The 17,738-nt window shown below is 36.1% G+C and overlaps 1 protein-coding gene across 1 annotated transcript in view; it reads left to right on the top strand.

The window, feature by feature from the left end:
• The window catches only part of RYR2 (ryanodine receptor 2), a 341,359-nt gene that overhangs the window by 296,159 nt on the left and 27,462 nt on the right, over window positions 1–17,738 (top strand). Inside the window, exons 87-95 of the mRNA XM_050893208.1 lie at window positions 2,422–2,502; window positions 3,509–3,597; window positions 5,206–5,334; window positions 7,905–8,009; window positions 10,817–10,898; window positions 12,034–13,337; window positions 13,717–13,781; window positions 15,646–15,793; window positions 17,353–17,439. Of these exons, the coding sequence (XP_050749165.1) occupies window positions 2,422–2,502; window positions 3,509–3,597; window positions 5,206–5,334; window positions 7,905–8,009; window positions 10,817–10,898; window positions 12,034–13,337; window positions 13,717–13,781; window positions 15,646–15,793; window positions 17,353–17,439 (2,090 nt within the window). The remainder of the gene's footprint in view (window positions 1–2,421; window positions 2,503–3,508; window positions 3,598–5,205; window positions 5,335–7,904; window positions 8,010–10,816; window positions 10,899–12,033; window positions 13,338–13,716; window positions 13,782–15,645; window positions 15,794–17,352; window positions 17,440–17,738) is intronic.

Below are 17,738 nucleotides of genomic sequence, written 5' to 3'. Positions count from 1 at the left end.
GAGACTTGTTTTACTTCTTCTGAAAAATCTTACTTGGTAAGAAGGCAAGAAAAATAGAGGTGGAAAAATATTAAACTGTAACTTATTCTGTAGTCTTATTCATACAAATGGCTTCGTTTCAGTGATATCTTGATATGCAAGAAATACATGGTTGGGCCCTTTAGGGGCTTGATTTTTCCAACCATAATACATCACCAGTTTTCCTTGTGAGTTATTTTTTAAAATCATTGCTGTCTCAGCAGTCAAGCTACATGCATTACATGTGTGAAGGTACAGGCTCCACTAAATATTTGGCTTTCTGTAATGCTTATTTTTGCAAAATATAAATATTCATCTAGATCAACAAAGCATGTGACTCCAAGTGTAACTTTAAACGTGACAGGAGTTCAGTTAAAATAAAAAAAGAAAGTGACTAATCCTGTGGGATATTCTATACTCTGGTGTTTGGCCAGCAACATATGAAAGTATCTTGCACAGGCATCTCTTGATTTTGCCTTCTTGCCTTCTCGGGCATATATTGTATGTATACATTAATCAGCACTGACAGAAACAATCATCTATTTTTCATTGTTTAATTAACTGAAAGGGTTTTCAGTTTTCTGTGACTGAAAAACTATATATCTGGTATTTATATCTGGGATGGAGAAAAATGTCATGGAATGTCATTTATAGTATTTGGCTCATTCTCAGAGAAAGAATTGCATATTGTTTGCCACTGCCATAAGTACACATCTGGAATTAGGAGGAAGAGCATTTTATCTTTCCCTATGTGTTGGGATATACTTTGGTGATATGTGCTCTTAATACCAAACATTATGTCTTGATGGCAACAGGAAAGAGTGAAATTCTGTACTTTTAAAATATTCATATTAGTTTTCAAAATGTTTTTGCTTCCTAATCCTACCGTTGTACTGAAGCTTCTCACTTTAAAATTCACAGGCTGTGGATTAATAAGTCCATTAGCTTGAACTTGTAATCATTCATGATTTTATGTAAAGTTAAACTTCTGATCATGTTTGTGTTTGTATATATTCCAAATTGTACTAAATACTGTTTAGAATTCAGCTGTAAATAATGTAATTATAGTAATATAATAATTAGACATTATAAGACATTATAATTAGAATTATCCACCAATACAACAGTATGTCAGTAATTGCTAATGTAATTATTATTTGCTATAACCTTTTTGAAAAAAGCTTTTTTTTCCTTTTAAATTTTAATTAATTTACTCTTCTGGTTTCCTTCTGTTCATGCACTAAAAATATTATCTTTGTAGACATGGGATTTTGGAGTTCAGATAAAAGCCTAAAATATGTCTCCATTAAAAAAAATCTTCCAAATTCTTTTGCAGTTTGCTTACATTTTTATCTCCTTTCCTTTTGTCTACAAATAGCACTTGGCCACATATTCAAATGATGTATATTCTTAAAAAGTGGAAGTTTTTATGGCTTCCATTTTTGTTGCCATACACATTCCAAATACTTTTCCAAAGTCCTAAATGGGAATTTCCTTACTTTCAAAGGTGGCCTTTATTGTTTTGAACACCCATGTTGTTGTCCTCCTGTGTCATTTTATTAGCTGTTCTACATTTTCCTCAGTTGTGATTGTTTTCCTGGGTGAATGCTTCTTTGTGCTCTTCACATGTCGGTATACAAAGTTAACTGTATGTATTGATGTAATTGAAATAATGGTATGTTAATTGAGGGCTTTTTTTTTTTTTTGTGAAGAATCAAGGAAATTATTTGAAGCTTTATACATTTATATATTAGCTATTTACCAAAAAATGAACTGAAGGGCCTAATTCAGTAAAGCACATTGGCATTTATTCTAGTTCATCATAAGTTTATTGCTTTATTTTGTCAAGGGAGACAAATGCCCAACATCCATTTTGTGTCAGCAGCAGACAGGTACTAAATCCTCAAATATTTCAGCCTAAATAATTCTTGAGAATACACACAGCTGTAATTTTCATGGGTTATTTTAGAGTATTTTAAAATCTAATAGTTTATTTGAGGAATGACTTTCATTACTGTTTGAGTAAATCTCTTTCTGTATTTTTAAGTACCTTGTTTTGTGATAAATGGGAACCAAATTTGTCCAATCCTAACCTTTGTATGTAATGCAGCATTCATGCCCAGCAAAGTCAAACAAGAATGTGAATCATGCATTATTTGTAAAATGTTGCCAAGCTCATGTTGCCATATTTATAAATCAAAAGTTAAGTTTCATAATTTAATTTTTTTTAACCAAATTACTATCTGCTAAGCACAAGTCATACGTGCTTCAGATAGATTGGTGGTTATAAATTTTCTCTCCCTTTCTCTCTTTCTCAAACTTAATTATGGAGATTTTCTTCAGGGGCTGTGGGGTGTTACTTGGCAGCCTGTGATAATCTGCTTCCATCTGGCCTTTCTACAGGAGAAAAGGTGATGCAGGATGATGAGTTCACCTGTGACCTCTTCCGCTTCCTTCAATTGCTTTGTGAAGGACATAATTCAGGTTTGTGGGCAGGCTGCCAGTCAGCTAAGCCAAGGTGATGGTAACGAAAGAGAAAAGCTCTTCATTGCGGAAGGTTTGGCAGCCTTCATAAAATATTATGAAAGGTGGAGTAGCTGCTAGACTGTACATGAAAGGAAAATATTTATGTGGAATTAAATTGCCGTTTTTTTTAATCAGCTTTAACTTTGTAGAAAAGATAATGGTTTCCAAAATGATGAGTTTTGGATCTTGACCTACTAGGAAAGGTAAATTTATATAGGAAAATGTACATGGTTTATCACTTCTAGACAGTGAAGATTCAGAGGAAAAACATAACAGGAAGGTATATTTATTGTTCTTTAGCATTTGTATGCTTTCTGGTGTGTGTTATTTGGCACTAATGTCAGTTAAAATTGTATGTGAAATTACAACAACATACACAATACTTTTCTTGAAGAAGTAGCATCTATTTTAAAAATACAAGAACAAGTTAAACAAATACATGATATTAAGCGCATTTTTGTTATTAACTACATTTCCCTGAGTTCTCTGTGTCATTATTAGGGAAGAAAAAGAAGAAGAAAAAGAAAAAAAAAAAAAAGATAATTTTTTTTAGCCATTGGACTTATTTATGACTTTGTGGTCAGAAATTGTATAATTATGTAATTTAATTTTGCTTTTGCTTAACAAAATATATACTAGGTGTAATTATGTTGATATTGATGGAGTTCTAGAGATGTAAAATTAGTCACAAATGAGACGAAAATAAGACCAAGGTAAAGTTCCACAGATGAAACAGATAATCAAGCTTGTGGTTTCAGAAGTTCACTGGTATGTGATCTCTGCAATAAAATGCTGAAACTCTTAAAACGGTTTGTTGTTAAAAAAAAAAAAAAAAGAGTTAAAAAAAATCCATTCCTTTAAGCTATGCTTTCCTAGATCATGTTAAATCAGAATTAATTTGCAGGAGTAGTTTTGTAAGTCTTAAACACTTAAATTTAAATTAAAATTTTATTTGAATTCTTAGATTTTCAGAATTACCTGAGAACTCAGACTGGTAACAACACAACTGTTAATATTATCATTTCCACTGTGGATTACTTATTAAGAGTTCAGGTAGGTTAACTTATATACTAATTAAGTAGATGACAATAATGACTTGCATCTATACAATATTTACCTTTTTTTAAAAAAAATTATCTCATTTATTTTGATCATAAGGCAGAAGTTTGTATGTGGAGACTCTGAATTTCTTAATTTCTCTGGAATTTCCTTCAGCAATACATGGTTTGCTGCCACAAAAGTTCTGTTTACAGCAAAATCAAACTTCATCCTTATCACAAAATGTTCAGTGATTTTTTTTTATCAGTTTTATTAGAGGAGCACATTTATTTGTCATGACATTTATTCTGGTCACTGTAGCCCATGTGGATGAGAAAGGCTGTAATTCTCTGCTGATTACAGTCCTTTAAGAGTTGTTATTTTGTACTGTGAGAGTCAAAGGGGACAAAAGTGTGAAAGGCTGATTTCAGCCATTATATGCAAGAACGCGATGGAGTCTGTTAACCAACAAGAGCAGGCAGAAGGTAGATACATGCTCAGTGTATCAGTGAATACGATTAGCCAGTTGTTGACTGAGACTACCCTGTGACTGAGAAGTGTTTTGTATTGTTCAAGTTAAGCTTCAGCCAGCTGCTTTTTCATCCATGTTCTGATTTAGTCTGAACACTCGGCTGCTGTATGGATAGTCATGGAGTGAAGCATGGAGTGAAGCATAAGAACAGCGTGTCATTTTCTAAGGAGGAAAAAAAAAAGCAAAAAGCAGAAGGCTAGATTAAAAACCCTTCAACCTTCTAATTTGAATTATCTCCCTAATCTTTAAATATGAAAACTTTACATTGTCACAACCCAGTAGAAAGTAATGAAAAAAAATCCAATTTGTTTCCAGATTGGAACATGTGAAAGACATGAAATCATATTTTGTGATAAATGTTAGTCATTTTTACCTATTATTCTCATATTTCTGAAATTCACTGTGCATGATAATATATTTTGTTGTGGTTTTTTTTAATTTATCTAGTTAAGTTTTCCCTTTAGCCATTTATTTACTGGATCTGAGAATTCCAGGCTTTGAAAATTGGTGGTTTTTAAGTTGCTGCTGTTATCAACATAGCTTTTTTTCCTTATGCATTCTGTAGAAGTTATAGGGACAATACAATGATTTTCATTCCATTGCTTACTTTTTTGAAACTTTAATAAGCTCACCTTTGAGGAAGACTGAAAGAGGAATCATGCACACAAAGCAACATTTGCTCCCACTATTGACTAGGTTTCAAGCATGCAGTATAAAGAGAGATTGTTTAATGAACAGCATGCAGCGTGGTAGTACTACTGAGTACTCCTTTTCAGAATGCAGGTGGCTGTATTTCTAAGAGCAGATACCAACAGATCTAATTTTTTTTTTATTTTATTTTGAGGTTTGCTGTGGGGTTTCTTAATCATTTATTCCAGTTTATTTGTTTTCCTATTGATTCCCTTGAGCTGAAACTACAATTCTTGAAGTAATACTTGAGAATCATTGTGGGGTCATTTCAAACCTTTATAAACTAAATATTTTTCAGAACTAGAATGCTATACAATGTTATTTTTCTTTTCTTGATGAATAACCACTTAGAAGCAGTTTGATTACATAATCTCTTTGTGCTTCTCACAACTGTTTTTTAGGAGTCCATTAGTGATTTCTATTGGTATTATTCTGGGAAGGATGTTATTGATGAGCAAGGACAACGAAATTTTTCCAAAGCCATCCAGGTTGCAAAACAAGTTTTCAATACTCTTACAGAGTATATCCAGGTAAATTAGTTTCACTGGAATTTTATGGATTTGAAAGAAAATTAATCATACTTTTGGCATGAAGATGTAATGTAGCTACATATAACACAGATAGAAATATAATGTAGATGTATTTATGGTTCAACATTATTTAGTGCATTTATTTAAGCAGGAAGTGAAGTTTTGAAATATGTATATAGCTGTCACTACTCTTGGAATCTTAGCAATTTAGTCAAATTTACAGTTATTAGGAAATAATCGTCCTTTGGTTGTGTGGTGGGTTGACCCTGGCTGGATGCCAGGTGCCCACCAAAGCCGCTCTATCACTCCCCCTCCTCAACTGGACAGGGGAGAGAAAATAAAATGAAAGGCTCATGGGTCGAGATAAGGACAGGGAGATCACTCACCGATTACCGTCACGGGCAAAACAGACTCGACTTGGGGAAAATTTAATTTAATTTATTACTAGTCAAATCAGAGCAGGATAATGAGAAATAAAACCAAATCTTAAAACACCTTCCCCCCACCCCTCCCTTCTTCCCGGGCTTAACTTTACTCCTGATTTTCTCTACCTCCTCCCCGCCCAAGCGGCGCAGGGGGATGGGGAATGGGGGTTTGGGTCAGTTCATCACACGTTGTTTCTGCCGCTCCTTCCTCCTCAGAGGGAGGACACCTCACACTCTTCCCCTGCTCCAGCGTGGGGTCCCTTCCACGGGAAACAGTCCTCCACGAACTTCTCCAACGTGAGTCCTTCCCATGGGCTACAGTTCTTCACGAACTGCTCCAGCATGGGTCCTGTCCACGGGGTGCAGTCCTTCAGGAACAGACTGCTCCAGTGTGGGTCCTCTGCGGGGTCACAAGTCCTGCCAGCAAACCTGCTTCAGCATGGGCTCCTCTCTCTACAGGTCCACAGGTCCTGCCAGGAGGCTGCTCCAGTGTGGGCTTCCCACGGGGTCGCAGCCTCCTTTGGGCATCCGCCTGCTCCGGCGCGGGGTCCTTCACAGGCTGCAGGTGGATATCTGCTCCACCGTGGACCTCCATGGGCTGCAGGGGGACAGCCTGCCTCACCATGGTCTTCACCATGGGCTGCAGGGGAATCTCTCTCTGTTCCGGTGCCTGGAGCACCTCCTCCCCCTCCTCCTTCACTGACCCTGGTGTCTGTGGCGTTGTTTCTCTCACATCATCTCACTCCTCTCTCTCTCTCTGCAACTGCTACTACTCCCCTGTAACTTCTTTTCCCTTTCTTAAACATGTTACCACAGAGGTGCTACCACTGTGGCTGATGGGCTCGGCCTTGGCCAGCAGCAGGTCCATCCTGGAACCTGCTGGCATTAACTTTATTGGACATAGGGGAAGCTTCTAGCAGCTTCTCACAGAAGCCACCCCTGTAGCCCCCCCTGCTACCAAAACCTTGCCACGCAAACCCAATACAGGTTGTATGCAACATAGTAGAGTTTTTTTATTTTGTTTTGTTTTGTTTAATTTGGCCTAGACTGCAGCAGTGTTATCCACTTTAAAGTCTTCACTTTTAATTCATTGAGAAACTACGGTCAGTGTAAAACATAGTTGCTGTTTAGTCAACAGAACATTAGATTGTATTTTCTGTCAGGAATAAGTCTGTTTTAAGGCATCAATGCTGTGTTTGAAATACTGAAGTCACACATTACATTTGAGAATTGTAGAGATGTACTTGAGGTGGACTCTGCAATAAATGAGATTGGGATCAATTCTGTCAAAATAACAATATAGCAGTTATTCCATGATATGTTAGGAATTCAATGTAATTTAGTTCTTAATTAATTCCTCATGTAAATCAGTCAACAATATTACAGTTTGTTTCTGCATATAATAAGCAGGTTAGAGAGAATCTCATTAGACTATTAGGTGTCTATTATATTGTTTTCATTCAAATGAAAATCGTTATTAGGAAGATAGTATTTTATAATTCATGAGGATGAAATGTGATAGAATAGGACTGAATAAATATGCGTAAAGGCAGCTTATATACATGTGTGTACATGTATTTAATGTATACATATTTGGCAAATCACAAGTAGCATTGTTGGCTGGTAAAGATTTTATTTGTTATTCATTGGATTTTGTATTCCTGCTTTTCAGAAGTTGGAATTTTTGGAAGAATATTCTTTAGCACTGTGTTCTACAACAGCTAGAATATGCTGGGGAAAAAAAAATCAGGAGTCTGATTCTCTAATCCCTTAGGCCAATTTTGCATTAACCTTCTATAAAGTTATTCCTGATTTACAGAACTACATAGAGAAGAATCAGCTTGAAGATTTGTACCCCTTTAGCATTTGCAGTTTGAAGTTGCAAGCGGATATACTTTTTGTGGTTCTGAATTAGTAAATTAGGACTTGCTAAAACAGAGGCAGAATGGTTATTAGGAATAGGCATTGCTTACAGTCAGTGTTATTAAGTAGATGATTCTATATATGTTTAATTTTTCATAGCAGTTACTAAAGGACAGCCCTGAGCTATGCACTGCCTGTATATCTTTCTTCCTGTTTTTGTTGAGTTTCTTGCAAATAAACTCTGCTTTTTTTTTTTTTTTTTTTTTTTTCCCTGAACAATAGGGTCCATGTACTGGGAATCAGCAAAGTCTGGCACACAGCAGGCTATGGGATGCTGTAGTTGGTTTTCTTCATGTGTTTGCCCACATGCAGATGAAGCTGTCTCAGGTATCTTTTTGTTTTACTTTTTCCTTTTTAAGTTATTAACTTTTTTGTAAAAGATAAACAGATTGTTAATGTCTTTGAGTCATTAATAACAACAGTTAATAGGGGAAATATGAGGAAAAATAAGAGACAGAGGTGATACAATACAATAGAGTTGAGGGAGTAAATTACAAAATTGTAGTGGGTGTGAATAGCAGACCTGTAATTGGATTACTGGCCACAGGCACAAAGCCGATTAGATCAAGCTGCAAATGAAGCATACCACCGAAGTTCAGAAAGAACTAGCCAGTTCTTGTCTTTCATACCAAAGTTCTGTCACAGTGTTTTCTGCAATTTTGCACGAGCCTTTTATGCAGGACCCATCTTCATTGATGTGTCCTGCATTGAACCCTAGTTCATCATTATTGAACCCTAGTTCAACACGTCTGCATCTAAGGCTTTTCTACTCTTAGTAGAGAAAGAGAGTAATCAGACCTTAGAATGGCTGAATTGCTTTTGGATGTGAGTACTCATTTCCTAAACTATAGAAATAGTGTAGGGGACTGGCATAGACAGCTCTTTAGGGGGGTAAAATTAGGTGAAAAGAATCCTATCCTTAAACAGGGCATTTTTCAACTTCTTACCTTTTTAAAAGAGTTACACATTTTAATTGAATGTAGTGATTCTAAATTTTTTACTTAAATGGACATTCTCAGAGAAAAGTGTCACAAGCTTGTAAAGGTTTTAGTTGTTGTTAAGGAATACAGCTATGAAGGCTCTGAGGTTTTTAGATTTCATTATTTGGCTCCAAAAGTATCCATGTAAGTATTCTTTGCATAAATTAAAGTGGTCTTGCTCAAATGATTTTCCTCCCTGCCCTTGGGACTTTATGGCTGAAAGTAGGCTGATTGCTTAGATTTGTAGACTTTGTGCTACAGGTATGCTTCTCATTCCTTATGGCTAAATAGAGGTCTTCTTCCAGCAAATGGCATCACAGTGAAACCTGTTTTTCAAGTGATGCATTGAATTTCTACTGAAGTGTATTTATAAGTGCCTGTAGATACTGTCCTGGTTTTGGAACACCTTTATTATTTTAAGAATTGAAAAAATAGTCAATGTTTGGGTAGGCCACGGTGGTGGCTATTGTCCTTTCTTCCTGTACCACTACAGCAATATGGAAAGCAGTATCTAAGTAGTTACTGACAGCAAGTCAAACACATGGTAGCTATGTGTTGATTAAGAAATATGATGTGGCTATTGGCAAGATTTGTTTTTACAGTAATGACAAGTTTATAGTCTCTGCTGTGCCCGGAGTGGCTTCAGAGCATCTTTTAATTACTGCATCTAGAAAATAATGATACTCATCCTGCCACTTCGGAGAAAGCCAAGAAGCTTTGCACAATGAGATCCATTGTAGTGTGTGGAGTTACTCATGCTGTTCTGTGGGATGACAGAAACACAGTCTACTCCAAATGTATGATAAATAGTGATGGTGTCTTTCTCTTGTGTGGAGCTCAAGCTTTTGGGAGCTCCTTTAGGGGGCCAGCAGAGCCTTGGGAAAGACCAGAATAGATATGGGCTCTTTTGTTCATTTATATTTATAGCAAGAATATATTAATAAGCTTTTCAGATTCTATGAAATACCAGTTTTCAAGGGTGTAGATTGTGGCTAAATGGATTTATAAGGAGTTGCCATATGGCTTTGTCTGTAAGAGGGGCCTGCCTAGGCTAAGTATTTGTTCTTTGTTTTAAATCGGGAGTTTCCAGAGCACTTTTGGAGAATATTTGAAACAAGATTTAAATAGGAACAAAACTAAATCACTGTTTTATTTGGTGCGGTTTTTTTTTTTTTTTTTGCATTTTCCTTCTCTAGTCTTGTACTAGGAAGCAACAAGGTGATATTGGTAATACTTCTTAAGAAATCTCTGTAAGGCAGAAAATGAAAGTAAAATTTTCAATGTAAATGAACAAAGATCATCCAGGTTGTAAGCAACTTTTGAAATAAGAAGATTTATAATGAAAATGTACAAGGCAAATCAATTAGAAATCTTCATTGTTTCCAAATTGTGCTGTTTTCAATCCAAGATCCAAATTGCCATGAAGTACCTTGAGTTTGTTGTACTAATCACTGAAGTCCAGCAATGCTCAAGTATGCTTTATCAATGGCGTGATGCAGCAATGTATCACTGAGGAAGAAATTAAGTAGTTGAATAAATCTATCCAGATAGACTCCAGGTTGAAATCATTGGCAAGTGAAATAGTAAACTTGATAAGCCGAATAAGATAAAAGATGGCTAAAAGAATCAATATCATGTCTATTTAAGGATATACTAATGGAACTTTATTAATAAATATTTTGAAATTTTATTTCAACTTTTCTTTCTCCCAAAATAAGTTCAGTGGCCAATAATAGAATCACTCACTTTGAATCATGTTACACTTTGAGGTCTGTGTGCTGCTGCCATTATTGTTTTTACAAGTCTTCATAGCTGTAACTTGATTACACCAACAGCGACAATATTTTAGCTGACATGAAACGTTAAAGAGGCATAATCTGTGAGCTTGACATACCCAGTTATTGCTTTAAATTTTTTCATCACCTTCAGTTTTCACTTTATCTTTATTAAATTACTGTCTTCTAAACAGATGATTGTGTAAATGATGCTGTAAATGTACTGTAAGGAATCAAATATATTTTCACTGTATTACCAGCTTTAACACTACTAGCTTCTTAATTTCTGAGTCTCATTTTTACAGGGTGAAATATGCATGCACATATATAAATGTCAAAGAAGTCAATAGATATTATATATATTGTGTTCATTATTTAGGATTCCAGTCAAATTGAATTACTGAAGGAATTAATGGATCTTCAGAAGGATATGGTTGTCATGTTGCTGTCTATGCTGGAAGGTAGTAAAAATTTAATTTGAAATCCTCTTTCACAGTTGTTCTAGCAAAGTTTTTACCTTTGTGTTTTTCTTCATGTGAGAAATAATGCTCCATTTTCCTTTGAGTTTTTAATTTTCATGTCTCAATTGTGAGAAGAGTTGTTAGGTCTTAAAGTGAATGGGAGATTTATATACTGTAGTTGGTATAGTTTATATTAATTCTGAATGTCAGAATTGTATAAAATCCAACTCTGGCATGAGTTTTACTTTGTTTCCATGAACTTGGCTTCTCTTTTGGCTTAGGTGAAAAGTTTTTTTACTATTGAAGTTGGAATCCTGAGTTCTAGGAACTGAACCATTTATCAGTCATTTTATTAACACCTTTACTATATTGCATGCATTTTGGTAGTGATCTTAACCATAAAGAACAGGCTTTGATTCATCTAGTGACTAGATTCAAGGTCCTTTATAGCTAGTACCTGAAATTATGATTCCTCAGAGAATGTGATCATCGTCAAGAAATACTACTATTTCTTTAGCTCCTTCATGATATTGTATTAGTGCTTCCAATACTGGACTAACCAGACATACACACAGATGATCCAAAGATCTGTTTTTCCTTTTTGCTTCTTACATGCTATCACATTTATTTTCTTGAGAGAACTGGGAGGGCACTAAATGCAGCATAGATTGCAGTGTAGCATGCATTGCTACTGCTACTGCTTTGCTTATAGAAGGTCATTGAGAGGCAAAATAAATTCTTAGTGTTGTAGGCTGTGCTTCATGAGTAACCTACTGAGCTGCTCATCCTAACTAACGTGACACTAGTTCTGTCTATGTTGCACTATAGTAAAATTCATAGTATGCTGCCTCATGTTTAGTACTGTATTAAATGTAACAGATGTGTCTCTGTAGGGCTTGTTAGTTCTTCCTTTCTTTAACGGCAAATACTTGGTCACTTATGTTTTTTCCAAGTCTTGGGGTAGTGTTATTAGTAAAAGATTTCTCACTTTTCAGCTAGCTTTCTCATGTGAGTGTGTTAGCCAATAGTTTATCATTCTTACTGTTTGATTATTTCACTAGTCATTATTATACACTTCTCTTTGTCAAAACATTTGCTGCCATCAGTATCTCTAACTTCATGTCATCACATCTAGGTAATGTTGTGAATGGAACTATTGGCAAGCAGATGGTCGATATGCTTGTGGAATCGTCCAACAATGTGGAGATGATTCTGAAGTTTTTTGATATGTTCTTAAAATTGAAGGATTTGACTTCCTCTGATGCATTCAAAGAATATGACCCTGATGGTAAAGGGATAATTTCAAAGAGGGATTTTCACAAGGCAATGGAAAGCCATAAGCATTACACCCAGTCTGAAACTGAGTTTCTGCTATCATGTGCTGAAACAGATGAGAATGAGACTCTGGACTATGAGGAGTTTGTGAAACGATTCCATGAACCTGCCAAAGACATTGGCTTCAATGTCGCTGTTCTCCTGACCAACCTGTCAGAACACATGCCCCATGATACCCGCTTGCAAACTTTTCTTGAACTGTCAGAGAGTGTGCTGAATTACTTTCAGCCTTTCCTTGGACGCATAGAAATCATGGGCAGTGCGAAGCGCATTGAACGAGTCTATTTTGAAATAAGTGAGTCAAGTCGGACTCAGTGGGAGAAACCTCAGGTAAAAGAGTCAAAGAGACAATTTATATTCGATGTTGTAAATGAAGGTGGGGAGAAAGAAAAGATGGAGCTTTTTGTTAATTTCTGTGAGGATACCATCTTTGAAATGCAACTGGCTGCCCAGATCTCTGAGTCAGATCTGAATGAAAGGTCAGCAAATAAAGAGGAGAATGAGAAAGATAAGCCTGAGGAACAGGATCCTAGAATGGGTTTCTTCTCTCTCGTGACCATGAAGTCAGCATTAGTAGCTCTCAAGTATAATTTAATGACTCTTATGAAAATGCTCAGCATGAAGAGCCTCAAGAAACAGATGAAAAAAGTGAAGAAAATGACCATGAAGGACATGGTCATGGCTCTATTTTCTTCCTATTGGAGCATTTTGATGGGCTTACTACATTTTGCTTGTAGTGTCATCCGGGGCTTCTTTCGCATCATATGCAGCTTGCTGCTTGGAGGAAGCCTAGTAGAAGGAGCAAAGAAAATCAAGGTGGCTGAACTATTAGCTAACATGCCAGATCCCACTCAGGATGAGGTGCGTGGGGAAGGAGAAGAGGGGGAGAGGAAGCCAACAGAAGCTGCATTGCCTACAGAAGACTTGACAGATCTGAGAACTTTATCAGATGAGAGTGATCTACTCTCAGATATATTTGGTTTGGATTTGAAACGAGAAGGTGGACAGTATAAATTGATCCCTCACAATCCAAATGCTGGTTTGAGTGATTTACTGAGCACTCCCTCCTTAGCTCCAATGCCTGAGGTGCAGGAAAAAATCCAGGTAATTGTATCTTTTATTTCTGCTGTATGTTTCTCTCTTTCATATGTTAAATATAGTCTTGAAACAAAACTTCCATCTATGTTTTTCTGGGTTTTGTGACATGTTTTTTAAGGAATCACGTATAATTACTGGTGTTTACCCTCTCTGACATCATAAACTTGAATTCCCACAGCCTTCTCTAAGTACATGGGGTTTTGGTTTGCTTTTAATTCAGTGTTAAAATGTCTCTTCATTAATGTAAATTGAAGGATCATCTTCTATCAGGGTTTCAATTGTTTTTTTTTTTTAAAAAAAGCCTAACATTCTGCACTCTGTGTTTCCTTTTAACTAACTCTGTACTGTATAATAGTGTTTAGACACTTTTTTAATGTTTCTGTAGGAGCAGGTGAAAGAAGATGAAAAGGAAGAGAAGGAGGAAACAAAATCTGAACCTGAAAAAGCAGAGTATGTATTACTTTAACCTCTGATCCTACGAAATGTGGTTTGTTTCACTGAAAAAACAGCTTGATTTGTACTTACTTCTTTGCCTTTAATTTTGTGTCCATTCATGTTCCACAGTTAGGATTTTTTTAACGGTCCTCCACATCCGTGCACATTTGCAAGGAAATGCGATGTAAATAGCATCACTCAGAGATTTTATGAATTTCCCTCTTCCAGCAGCATTCTTTGTAATGTCGATTTAGTTTCTTTTAGAATGTGTTTGAGTGATTAAGTTTTTCTTGGCAAGTCTGAAAGCTAGAAGAAAATCTCTTGGAAAAATTGTAAGAGCACCTGGGTTCCAGAGACTTGTTACCCTTCAGTGGTAGAGAATTAATCTGTTTTGGCCCTCCCATTTGCTGTGACCTGTTTTGAGTTATTTGGATTTTGCAAAACCTTAATATCCCAATGTAATTTTAATGAATTACTGAGTACTCTCACATCTTTATGAAGAACAAGTGTTAGCATTTGATCAATGATCATTTTAATCTTTTTAGGATACGTTAAAATCTAATGTTAATAAGATTATCTTAGAATAAAAATAGTGGAAAGCAAAACATGGTGCTTGGTTTTAACTGGTAAAAAGAATGGCACTCCATCCCTGTATTTTATGGTTCCTGATACATGTGCAATTCTGATAAGTGTACAGTTCCTGTAGCTGATATGTGACTGTCAAAATTCTAAGTGGGTCCCTTAGTCTCAAGCTCTATCCTTATTGCTCTCCTGGGATGACAAACACTTGCCAGTAACAAAAACTCTTCTTCCTAATCAGTACAGCAAATTTCTAACTAACTCAGCCAGTGTAACTTTGTGAAGGAGAGTCTTGCTGACTTTTGAAGATAGCTTCACTGTTGATTGCTGTGCTTGACTGTGTGAGTTGTAGCGATACCTGTATTCTCTGTGAGGAGTGCAGTGCCTGGCCCTATTAGCTGCCCTGAAGCCACTCCTGACATAAGACAAACTTTCAGGTGAACTTTCAAGTGAAAGTTTGTTGAGTCTATTTTAGTAAGAGAAGCAGCTTAGGACATCAGTTACTCTGTTTGTAGATAGATACAGAGAAATTAATAATGTAACTTGTAAGTTGCCTATCACTCTGGTTTGGCTTCAAATGGACTTCTGTGATCCTTTCATCTATCATGCTGTCAGGTCAAATTAACTTCTAAGATAATTCACAGTTCCTTAGATCATGTGTTTGGAGAAGGCAGCTCACTAACTATGACTTTCTGTAATCGGGCAGCATGGTGATAATCACACATCGAATGCTGTCAAGCTTTCTTATTCCTGTCTCCTCCTGGAGTGAGTACTTATGAATTCCTCAGGTGGGCAGAAATGCAGAATTTAAAACTTGAGGTTTGGCTTGTAAATGCAAGAAGAAACAAAGTTTTCTGCAACCTTTGTGGGAACCAGATAGTTCAAGTGCATGAGGTTGGAGGGAAGCACTTAGACATATAGACACTCATACAGACATACAGCTGTCAGCTTACAAACATTTGTCAGCGCAAGTATTAGCTGCACCATTATGAAGCAGACCCTCAGGTAATAAGGTTGACAGATTCTTGATTACCTGCCTCTACCAGTTAGCATCCTCACTTCAGGGTGCCAAACCAGTAAGTTTAGTTATCTCTAGACTTAACCAGACTGTCACCCTTGCCAGCGCTTTGGGCTGAAGAGGGACATGTCTCCTTGTTATTCGTGTGTGTGAACTGCATGAGTCATGACTACTTGAGCCTCATGAAAAGATGCAGTGGCCTCTTTCAGGGTGTGGTTTTAATTTTTTGTTTAGCAGTTTTATTAACTTGACATAATATTTTGGCTTCATTTGTGTCCTAAGAGGAGAAGATGGAGAGAAAGAAGAGAAAGCCAAGGAAGACAAAGGGAAACAGAAATTAAGACAACTTCATACTCACAGATACGGAGAACCAGAAGTTCAGGAATCAGCTTTCTGGAAGAAAATCATTGCATACCAACAGAAGCTTCTTGTAAGCTGTTCTCTAGCCTATGTGTTTAGCTGTTGGCAGGGATGTGTACTACCATGTTATTCTACCAATGTAAAGACAAATTTGCATCTGATGAACCTCATTTTTCTATCCACCATCATCCATAAAAAGGACATAAAGGCAAAGTTTTAACTGGAATGTTAGAGAAAAGAAACACACAAATAGCTTAGTAGACAAGATATTCATTCTTAGGAAGACAATTATTGTCCAAAACCCAGACCTTCAGAGATGCCTGCCCATCACTGGAAAACAGCCATGCATTTTTATATGAATAAAATGTCCCGAATTTTCACAGCAGCATGTGAGCCTGTAGGATTTGTCTTTCCCTGAGACACAACTTTGGGAAATGACAAGCTCTCCTATAAAAAGAATTTATTAAAATATAATGCTTAGCCTAAAATTCATATGAAAAGGTGTTACAGATTTTTTTGTGAAATAACAAATTATTATCGGAGAAACTTCTCAAAACCTGTGGAAAATAAGACTAATTAAAATAGTATAACTGTATCTGAGAGTGTCTCAGTAAAATATGATATCCCTGAGTTTGCTGTAGAACTATTTAAAATCCATGCTTTTATTATCTGGGAGATTCCACATATATTCTGTGAGGCTAGTGTGAAATGCAAAGCAAAAAGAAATATACTTTTGCTATATATCTAGTAGATACAATTATGTAGGCACAGCCTACTTCTAACATGAGTAACATAGCAAAACTACAAAACTGCAGTCACAATCTTAATAAGGAATTAGGTGTTTAAGTTTTGCTTTTGAACTCAGATTTATTTTTTAGGCTAATCATGTAGCAGTCATGAATTTCATTTAATTTTTCTTCTAATAATCTCATTTAATAATTCACTAATAGTCATCTATGGTTAGGGCTGAAAAATGGAGGAATTCCCATGTGAGAGTTAAAACATTCAAAATGTGTGCTAGAAAGATTTTTGAATTGTCAGGAAGGGAAAAGGTACATTTCTGCAATCCTTTTGATAGCATCATAATGTGAGATAAGCTTTCTACTCATGGTACTTAGGTCACAGATGAACTTTTTGCTGATCTGGTAAAAACGCAATTGAATTTGGAATAGAAAAAGATTTAAAATAAACTTATATGCAGACATTTTTGTTTCTTGGTAAAAGTAACAATTTGCCATATGCAAGAATATTGAAGTACAGGGAAGACAGAGATTTCTGTATTACTATTACATTACTATTACATTGTGATGTCTCTGTGTTGTCTCTAAGTGTATTGAGAGGATAATGAAAAAGATGTAAAAGGCAGTTAGGAATCCTTCATCCCTTTCTGCATTGAGTGAAACAAAAGGTCCTTTATCCATTATTGCACATATGGAGTAGGAGAGAATTTGTACAATACATCACTCAAAATGTTTGTTTTTTTCTTCCCCCCCCCCCCCCCCCTCTATTTATAATTCTGTTAAAAACCTCCATAGGGGAAACAAACAAAAACCCTCCATGCAACAACCTAATAATGATTATGGTATCATTATTAGGCAAAGTGTATTTATGTTCTGTTTCTATTTTCAGAATTATTTTGCGCGAAACTTTTACAACATGAGGATGTTGGCATTGTTTGTTGCTTTTGCCATCAACTTCATTCTGCTTTTCTATAAGGTAAACTTGTCAAGATATTACTTTTCAAGTTTTATACTGAAAAACATTCAGGTTTTGTAGACAATATACTACGGTAAAAGTGCCTAGCCTAACAGATTAAATACCTGCTTCATACTGCCACTTCAGAAATCTAACATGGTGAGAGTTAAAGCGTTTGTGTGAAGTAATAGTAGACTTCCAGTACACAAATAGCTATTGGCGAAGTTGTGTGCTGCGACAGAAGCAGCAGACCGAAAGGCGTACCCATGCCTCAGATGCTCCATTTCACAGTACAGTGACTCAGCCCAGCCCAGCCTTCA

Source organism: Gymnogyps californianus, chromosome 3 (assembly GCF_018139145.2).
Source record: "Gymnogyps californianus isolate 813 chromosome 3, ASM1813914v2, whole genome shotgun sequence".
In the NCBI taxonomy this organism is placed as follows: Eukaryota; Metazoa; Chordata; class Aves; order Accipitriformes; family Cathartidae; genus Gymnogyps; species Gymnogyps californianus.
Note: the sequence above shows the minus strand (reverse complement) of the source record. Positions and strands in the feature narration are given on the sequence as shown.